The sequence below is a fragment of the Oncorhynchus gorbuscha genome, linkage group LG09, assembly GCF_021184085.1.
Source record: "Oncorhynchus gorbuscha isolate QuinsamMale2020 ecotype Even-year linkage group LG09, OgorEven_v1.0, whole genome shotgun sequence".
Lineage (NCBI taxonomy): Eukaryota > Metazoa > Chordata > Actinopteri > Salmoniformes > Salmonidae > Oncorhynchus > Oncorhynchus gorbuscha.
This window is the reverse complement of record NC_060181.1, coordinates 49,741,974-49,752,188: the sequence shown is the minus strand read 5'-3', so window position 1 is coordinate 49,752,188 and position 10,215 is coordinate 49,741,974. Positions and strand designations below refer to the sequence as shown.

The following is a 10,215-nucleotide window of genomic DNA, read 5'->3' as shown; positions in this document are numbered from 1 at the left end:
AATATGAGGTATAGATCTGTCACTCATTCAAAACAAGTTTAAGAAGCGGTACATCTATTTTATGTGCGCTATTTCTATGCTTCCCGTTAAGTTTAGTATAGAGAATCATGGTACAAGCTAAACGGCTGTGAAATATATTTTCCATAACAAAAAACAATATTGTATTTTCAGCTGTTTGAAGCTGATGTAGAAAACTCAAAGTAAAATAATCAAAAACTAGATTTAAGTGCTTGGTTTGTCACATAAACGTATTCGAACTGTTAGATGTTTAGCAGCCAGGAAATAGCGGCGCGATTTCTGTATAGTACAGCTTTAACGCCTTGATCAGACTGACTGCCCAATGCAGCATAATCGATTCTGCAGTCAAACTGTTTTTAGTTGATATGTGTGCAAGTTCAACATTGACCTTTTGCTACTATTTCTGTCAAGTCTACCTATAGAATTTGATGCATACGTTTAAGACTGTTTTCGTTTTTACTAAACAGTGCGTTCTAAATAGTACATACGGTGTGCAGTAATTGGCAAGACAGATTTCTAACACCGCCACTGTCTCTTTAAAAAATTGACCACGCGTGGTCTGTGTAGAACAGTTGCAGACTGGGTTAGCTTACAGTAACACGCACACTGAACCAGTGTGGCTTCATCTCTGTCAGCTACCAGTGAGCCACGGTACAGGCAAGTATGTCGTTATTTAATATTTTCCCTTGGTGAAAACGGAATATACGAGTTATCTTTTAATATAACCACGAGATGTTATTTATTTGGATTCGTTTGGCGGGATATTTTCATCCATGTACCAATGAATCAGCTAGCAAGCTAACTTTCAGATAACGTTAGCCAACTCCTGTTGGCAATGTTAACTAGCATAACCTTCCCGTTTTAAAGTGCAGCTAGTTAGCGTTCGCTATTTTACCAGCAAAGCTAACACGTTAGCACACTTTCTGGTTTAAACAAACTCAATTGCCAACTGTTAACTTAGCCAGCTAACGTTGTCATTGCAACCACAGGCGCTTGTATGCTAACATTAGCTTAGTTCTAGCTAACAAGCTAGCTGACTAATGTGACTAAGTTCTGTTTTTACTATACATTTACATTAAGTCATTTAGCAGACGCTCTTATCCAGAGCGACTTACTATCAACATATACACCAGTCTAACAAGTGAACCGACAATTGATGGCAGTACTAGCTATAGCCGTCACGATGTCCATGGCAAGTGTATCAACCACATGGCTAAAGTTAACATGATGGTTGTTTGCAGCCAGGAACAACTAGATATATTGTTTGCGCCTGTTGGTCGTAACGTTGCATACTACTCTAGTCTCGCTGCACGTACATCTTGTGTAACAGCTGTCCCCATTTGTTAGGCTAGCCGTTGACTGAATAATAGCCAATTCCTGACATCTGTTCCAAGTCGAATCACACTGCCCTTTTCCATAGGTGACATTTCACTTTGTAGCTGATATCCTACTGCAGCAATAACCCAGAATTGGAATTTATTTAGAATGGTGCTTCCTCTAATAACCTTCCTAAAACAATTATTTGCTATATTAAATGCAGTCTTCATTTTCTGTTCCTACGGGTTTGTTTCCCACTCAAATCTTCTCACACGAGTTGTGTGTTTTGTGCAGGGTCTGTTGTAGCCATGTCTGCAAAGAAGGCTCCTAAGAGACCGAAGGAAAGTAAACCAGAGGAAGTAAAGGATCCTAAGAAAGTTAAAGGTAAGCCACTGGCTTGACTCCATTAAGCCAATATGAAGTCTATTGTTAGATGTTCAATCTCATTGTCAAGCTGCCCACTTGAACACACCCCTAGTATGAGTCCTTTGAAATAGAATCATCATTAGCATCTGTGCTTGTTAATTGTGCCATTTTCATAAAGATACTACAGTTTGTATTAAATAATACTGTTGGTGTCAGTTTCCCACAGCAGCCATGGGCAGGAGAAGGGTCTGGTTCTAGTGCTGGGCCAAGGGGACGTAGGACAGCTGGGTCTGGGAGAGGACATCATGGAGAGGAAGAGGCCGGCCCTGGTGACCCTGCCTGAGGGTGTGGTGCAGGTGGCGGCGGGGGGCATGCACACAGTCTGTCTCAGTGACACTGGATATGTGAGTGAAGGCGGCAGATCAACTGTCTCAACTGTCTCAAGATACAGCATCCAATTTCATAAATACAGATTAACCATGCTACTGGTCTTAAATTTTTTTTTTATCACTGAAGTTGGAGACTTATCTCCCTCGTTAACTTTAAGCATCAGCTGTCAGAGCAGCTTACCGATCGCTGCAGCTGTATAACGCCCATCTGTAAATAACCCATCCAACCAACTACCCGTCTCATCCCATATTTGTGTTTGTTTTTCTACTCTTTTGCACACCAGTATTTCTATTTGCACATCCTCATCTGCGTATATATCACTCCAGTGTCAATTGTTAAATTGTAATTACTTTGCCACTATTGGCCTATTTATTGCCTTACCTCCTTACTTCATTTGCACACACTGTATACAGATGTTATTGACTGTACGTTTTGTTCCCATGTTTAACTCTGTTTTTGTCGTGCTGCTTTGTTTTGTCTTGGCCAGGTCGCAGTTGTAAATGAGAACTTGTTCTCAACTGGTTAAATTTAAGGTGGGAGGAAAAAAATGCTCAATTGAGAATATCTATTGGAAATGCTTTTTAGTTCAGGCCCTGTATTCATGAATTGGCTCAGAGCTGTTTATTTCATCAACAATTATGAAAAATACTTGCCTTTTTCCTGACGCAAACAAATGACGATAACGAGATGAAATGCCCTGAAAACTATAATTATTAAAAATTATTATATTTTAGTTGACAAATGTAAAGAGATGAGAATTCCACGTGATACTAATTGACATAATTTCACATGAAGTTCCTTTTTAGCCATTTGTGTCCTCTCATAAGCATACATGCCTTTGGAATACAATGCGATCCTCTCAGTGGTCTTTCAGTTCCACTGGCTGATCTGTCTGGCTCTACCACACACACAGCTACTAGGAGGTCACTCCTCTTTTGAACTGATGTGCAGCCAGGACACTTAAATTGTAACTAACCTCAACTAGAACCAATAATGTTTACTCTCTCACTTTCATATAGGCTATTTTTGCTTTGATCACATCAAAAGCTCTATTACCATGTTCGCTGTTATTAATCTGACGCTCTTGCATGCGGGAAATGCGAGTGCGGTTGCTTTTATCTGATTGGAAATACTAGGGCTATCTGCTGAAATATTAGGAGTAAATTATTTGTTTTGGCATTGTTGGAAAGCTCCGGTTCTCCTATTTAAAAAATAAATAAAAAAAGGAAAGAAGGGGGGGGGGATGATTCACTGTTATTTACCCACATCACAAGGTTTTGATGGGGAGAAAATCTGAGCTGTATGGCCCCAATGACTTTTACTAGTAGCCAAGGCTTTATAGTCTATATTATAAATAATGGCTGACTTTTGTTATCTGCTACGAGCAATGTTGCCAGCTATGTGGGAATTGTAGCCTTGTCCAAATAGGCCTATCTTAATGTGAACATTGTTGAAGTTGGAGGTAAATATGAATATGTGACCAACTACAAAAGAGGAAATTATTAAAACGCCTGTTGGCTAAATCTAAAATAGCTGCCAAAATTAACACTGGCTCATAGTAAGAGTGCTGATCTAGGATGTCTTATTTTAAAAGGCAAAACTGATCCTAGATTAGCACTCCTACTTGGGAGACACTTTGAATATACGCCCTGGACTAAGATTAACCTGTGGCTGAGAAACCGTATCTTAAGGATATATGACTGCTTAGTAACAAGATGCTTGTCACTGGTGTAGATCTACACGTTTGGCTGCAATGACGAGGGTGCTCTGGGTCGAGAGACTACAGAGGAGGGCTCCGAGATGGTGCCAGGAAAGGTGGCCCTGGACGAGAGGGTGGTTCAGGTGTCTGCTGGAGACAGTCACACAGCTGCACTCGCAGATGACGGCACAGTATACATCTGGGGCTCTTTCAGGGTGAGTAGGGGACAGGGTTTAACCGCTGTCAAACTCCCTGAACTGTTTATGCACCGTTCTGTTACTCAAATAATCTTAAATGGACTTGCCATTGACTTTCATTGCATCTGCCTTTAACTAATCAAATAGAATACAATTTTATTTGTGACATGCTTCGTAAACAGGTGTGGACTAACAGTTAAATGCTTATGGGCTTTTCTCAACAATGCAGAGAACGGAAATGGAAAAATAAGACATTAATACATGTAATAAATACACTGAGTGATAGTTATATACACAGGGTTCATATACCGAGTCGATGTGCAGGGGTACGAGGTAGATATGTACATGCATTGTATAACTAGGAATAAAGTAACAGATAATAAACAATAGCAACAGCATATGCCATCTATCATATAACAAATTCAGAGAACCTGCAATTCTCACTAATTTCACACATTGTCCCATTTGCATAAGGATAACAGCGGAGTCATTGGTCTACTAGAGCCTATGAAGAAGGTTACTATGCCTGTCAAGGTCCCCATGAAAGGGCCTGTGATGAAAATAGCATCAGGTGAGAAATGGGGGCTCTGTCCCTAACCTTCTTTAAGGTTTCTCTGCATAAGTTCTGCTTCCCTGGAGGTCTGGACCACGTTCAATAAAAATATAATGATTAGAACTGACGTGATTCCTTCTGCAGGTCAGAGGCATGTTTTTCCTACATCTGAGCTTTCTACCATATCGTTTCTTGCTCAATGCTGCCCTGGTTATAAGACCATATTCATGACCTCTGACCCTCAGGTAATGACCACTTGGTGATGCTGACCGCAAGCGGTGACCTCTACACATCAGGCTGCGGAGAGCAGGGGCAGCTGGGAAGGGTGCCAGAGCTCTTTGCCAACCGAGGGGGCAGGAAAGGGTTGTGTATGTACCAACTGAAACCATTTACCTCTGACACGGTATTTATTCAGCTGCAGTTTGGGTGTGAGCACTCAAATGATGGATGGATATCTACCATTCTCTGTTTTGACTGCTATGGGTGACAGTCAGGACATGTGTTTCTGTATGATTACAGTGCGGTTGCTGATACCTCAGATTGTGAAGGTCCAGTCTAGAGGCAAAGTTCACTTCACAGATACCTTCTGTGGGGCTTATATGACCATTGCTGTGTCAAAAGAAGGCCACGTCTACGGATTTGGACTGTCAAACTACCATCAGCTTGGTGAGCATAAGATTAAAATATATTCAACGACCTTCAGAAATACTGTAACAGAACTTGGTTTGTCCTCCAATTTGAGCTTAATTCATCAACTATAGCTAGGTTTTCATCCAATTGGCAACAGATTTTCATTGTTTAAAATCTGCATTAAGAAATATGCACATTTTTTACTTTGTTGTTTATGTCAATATATGCCCGCGCATAAAGGCATTTCCATCAGCATTTCAAAAAAAGACTTACTTTATTTGCATAAAAAGTTTGGCTGGAAACCTGGTTATTTATGCTCACTGAGTCTCTAATCTGCTCTAGAATTGCAGTTGGGTGTGTTGGCGAGTCACACAGTACCAATTGACCTCCTGTACTAATGTTTCCAGGGACCAAACTCATCAACACATGCTTCGTTCCAATAAAACTTACCACCTTCAAAAACTCCACCATTAACTGGATTGGCTTCTCAGGGGGACAGCACCACACAGTCTGCCTCGACTCTGCCGGTAAGCTCATCGGGGCCCATATTTTACTTTCAACTCTCGATCAGATCAACTATGTTAGAACTTGGACTGTTCAAGAATCTGTCAACTGCATAGTGCAGCACAAATTGGGAAGATAGTGATGGCTCCTTCTCTGTCCTATAGGGAAGGTGTACAGCCTGGGCCGGGCGGAGTATGGGCGTCTGGGTCTGGGCCAGGGGGCAGAGGAGAAGAGCGAGCCCACGCCTGTGGAAGGACTGGATGAAGCCCAGGTGGTGGCATGTGGGGCATCGGTCAGCTACGCTGTCACCAAACAAGGTGAGGTCATAGCTAGTGTATTTTTGGTTTATAAAAAATAATCTCCTGCTGATGTTGTGCATGTCTACACTGTGTGTAATTGTGATAGGAATGACTCCAAGGCTGTATATGGTCCACTGATGTGTGTTTATTGCAGGGTCTGTGTATGCCTGGGGTATGGGCACTAACCTCCAGCTTGGCACGGGTGAGGAGGATGATGAATGGAGCCCTGTAGAGATGACGGGCAAGCAGCTGGAGAACCGCATAGTACTGATGGTCGCCAGCGGCGGGCAGCACACAGTCCTGCTGGTCAAAGACAAGCAGGAGAGTTGATGTATGCAGGGGAAGATTGATCCTTGTTGGTCTGCACCAGAGGGATCTGTGTTAAATACCTACATGTGGGTGAGGGGTTTGTGGATGAATGTGCCTTCCTGTGCTGAGCCAGGTAAGCCGTGGAGTGAATGTGGTGATGGGGCAGTGGTGAGACTGACTAGTCTCTGTTAGAGGGCTTTGATCTCTCCCACTCAGTGCAAAAATCCCTAATGTATTTGTATGTGGTTCAGTAGATCATGATCATTAAGAAAGAGAAACACTTTTTAAAAATCTAGTTTGTTTAGTTATTTTTGTATGATCTTTAGGATGCCAGTCTGTGTGTGTGGGGAAAATAGTGGACGAGCCTTTTAATGAAATCCCAAGTCACAGCCTTTTAAGATCCCCATTTTTGTTCCAAGCAATAACCCCCCCCGCCCCCTCCGGCATCAGTAAGATGAGTACTTGTATTTCTTGTCAGCAAGGCCCTTTTGCTTGAACCATGTAGTTGAGACAGCTGTTCACTGTACCCCCTTGCACAATTATTTGCTGGTCCAACTTGGAAATAAAGTACAATTTTACTGTTTGGATATTTTTTTCACACTGCAATGGCAAACTTTGTCCAGGGGTTGTCGCTGGTAATACATTGAGGGCCTAATAAGATGGCCATAGTGATGACTTGAGTAAGACAGCCACACAGTTATCAGTCTGTCAACATATTTCTATAAGGCAAGACAGTGTAAATTAAAATCACTTGAAGTTGCAAATGATTGTTCTGTGGCATAGCTCAACCACAGGCTGCCTTTTGTGCTCGTGTGAAGGGAAATGTTGTGTCCTTGGATTTTTGCAATGGCTTTCATCTGACTACTGTTTCTAGAAAATAGCTACATATTTGCTAGCTATAATACCTACACTGAACAAAAATAAACACAACATGCAGAATTTAAGATTCTACCGAGTTACGGATAATAAGGAAATCAGTCCATTGAAATATATTCATTAGGCCCTAATCTATGAATTTCACATGACGGAATACAGATCCATAAAAATGTAGGGGCGTGGATCAGAAAACCAGTTACTATCTGATGTGAGTACCAATTTATAATTTTTATTATTTAAAAAGTTGCTCCATTCTCTAGCTAATTAAAAGTTTCTCTATCTTCTCACACTTCTGTCATTACAGTAGCTTATGCTTCAGAGGGGGGAGTGATAGGTAGCCTAAACACACACACCCATTGGCAAAGATTTTCAGCTTGCAGGCAGATGCTGGTATAAGTTTGAGGGCTTTGCATAGACGCTTTGTTTCATTTTTTGTGGTTCTAGAAAAAAATACCTGGAGCGTAAAATAAAGTTATTTAAAAAATGGTTCTATTCCAGAACAGCATTGATCACTTTTGTTCCGATTCCTGGTCCTCCTTGTTGGCTAGCGGGAGCGACACCAGTAGACAGTGTCCTTTGCTCCTGCTTGCCGAACACCTGCCCTCACCCCGTCGTTAACAGAACTGCAGGAAAACAGTGCCCAGCAGGGGGTGGGCGAAGGACCAGTTAACCCTGCCTCCCACTAGCACAGCAGGCATATATATATATACGTAGAGTTGAAGTCAGAAGTTTACATACACTTAGGGTCATTAAAACTGTTTTTTCAACCACTCCACAAATGTCTTGTTAACAAACTATAGTTTTGGCAAGTCGGTTAGGACATCTACTTTGTGCATGACAAATCATTTTTCCAAAAATTGTTTACAGGCAGGTTATTTCACTTATAATTCACTGTATAACAATTCCAGTGGGTCAGAAGTTTACATACACAAAGTTGACTTCCTTTAATCAGCTTGGAAAATTCCAGAAAATGATGTCATGGTTTTAGGAGCTTCTGATAGGTTAATTGACATCATTTGAGTCAAGTGGAGGTGTACTTCAAGGCCTACCTTCAAACTCAGTGCCACTTTGCTTGACATCATGGAAAAATCAAAAGAAATCAGCCAAGACCCCAGAAAGAAAATTGTAGACCTCCACAAGTCTGGTTCATCCTTGGGAGCAATTTCCAAACGCCTGAAGGTACCACATTCATCTGTACAAACAATAGTACGCAAGTATAAACACCATGGGACCACGCAGCTGTCATACCACTCAGGAAGGAGATGTGTTCTGTCTCCTAGAGATGAACGTACTTTGGTGGGAAAAGTGCAAATCAATCCCAGAACAGCAGCAAAGGATCTTGTGAAGATGCTGGAGGAAACAGGTACAAAAGTATCTATATCCACAGTAAAACGAGTCCTATATCGACAGCAATGAAGTAGCCACTGCTCCCAAACCGCCATAAAAAGCCTGACTACGGTTTGTAACTGCACATGGGGACAAAGATCATACTTTTTGGAGAAATGTCCTCTGGTCTGACGAAACAAAAATAGGACTGTTTGGCCATAATGACCATCGTTATGTTTGGTGTAAAAAGGGGGATGCTTGCAAGCCGAAGAACACCATCCCAACCGTGATGCACGGGGGTGGCAGCATCATGTTGTGGGGGTGCACTTCACAAAATAGATGGCATCACGAGGAGGTGAAATTATGTGGTTATATTGAAGGAAAATCTCAAGACATTAGTCCAGGGGTGAAAATCTGATATGAACTTTGGAGGGGACAGTTACATAAAATTTTCTCAAGAGCAATTCCTGAGGGGGACTCCAAAAGTAGTGCTGTAACACATAGCCTACATTGTAATATGTTAAATGTATATTGAGGAACCATAATTGCTACAACTGGATAATTGATAGGCACAGTAGGGTTGTCCCAACTTGTTCAAATGTTTAAATCTGTCACGCTCATTGTAATGAGTGGACCAAGATGCAGCGTGGCATGTTTCCATCCTTTTATTAGAAGAGAAACTTAAAGCACAAAAAACAAAGCGAATAAACAAAACGTGAAGATATATGCAGTGCAGAAAGCAACTACACACAAACATAGTCAAGATCCCACCAATAAACAGCTGCCTCTGATTGGGAACCATATAAGGCCACCATATAAATACAATTCCCCTAGATAACCCACCCTACATCACACCCTGAACCAACCAACATAGAGAATAAACAGCTCTCTATGGTCAGGGCGTGACAAAATCATTATAATACTACTACTATTTATAGTTATATCAGTGTTCCTTATCAGTCCATTAAGTATTTGTATTTACAACCAGCAATAGCAAGAAAGGCCAGTAGGTGGCAATGGTACTGTACACTGTGTATGGGTGCAGTTTTCGTAAATACAATGAGCATGGTGCCATCTCATCGAAATGAATAGCCATTGAGAACCTTCACAAAGTGGTCTCCGTATTGAATTTACCTTTTTAATTGTACTTTTTCTGATACATTTATATAGTCATTAAATATGTGCCACTGGCCTGAGTCGACTACAATATCTTTACAAGAATAACAAGCTCAGAATAAGTACAGTCTAAAAGTGAAATAACTATTTCAATGAATAACCCAAATAAATCAACCAAAAATATCCTTCAAAAATACTTTTTTTTTTTTCAGTGTCTCAACTCTTCAAACAGCAGCTATGGAGAAGTATGTCACAAAGTATGCTATTTTAAATTAAATAACATAAAATAAATTAGTAAGTGTACTGTCATGTACTAAAAACAGAAAACTACTAAACAAAAGAACAAATATAATTTGTTCTTAAACGGGTCCCTGGTGTAATTGCAAGGGTCCGTGAAATAAAAAAGTGTAATGAACGTATTCAGCACCACAAGGATTCCAGTAACTTTACATATAATATATGAGGACCACTCAAAACCTTGCCCGCCTTGCCTCAAAATATGCAGGGGTTCCAGTACCCAAAAAAGTTGAGAACCACTGCTATACACTCTTCTGAACAAAGTAAACAAATATATGTTTGCAGGTTTCAATGGATCCAACAAATTGATGGCAGATA

The 10,215-nt window shown here is 40.9% G+C and overlaps 1 protein-coding gene across 2 annotated transcripts; it reads left to right on the top strand.

Moving 5' to 3' along the window:
• The first annotated feature begins 522 nt into the window (after nt 1-522).
• On the top strand, nt 523-6,869 carry rcc1 (regulator of chromosome condensation 1). Of its 2 annotated transcripts, none has more exons than XM_046360986.1 (10): nt 523-675; nt 1,630-1,719; nt 1,918-2,105; nt 3,826-4,005; nt 4,462-4,558; nt 4,786-4,908; nt 5,060-5,206; nt 5,578-5,697; nt 5,839-5,991; nt 6,128-6,869. In XM_046360986.1, exons 2-10 carry the CDS (start codon nt 1,644-1,646, stop codon nt 6,301-6,303), a joined length of 1,260 nt encoding a protein of 419 aa, XP_046216942.1. In that variant the 5' UTR covers nt 523-675; nt 1,630-1,643; the 3' UTR covers nt 6,304-6,869. The 2 variants fall into 2 exon arrangements, with proteins under 2 accessions (XP_046216942.1, XP_046216943.1); XM_046360987.1 differs by having other exon boundaries at nt 555-679.
• The last annotated feature ends 3,346 nt before the right edge of the window (nt 6,870-10,215 follow it).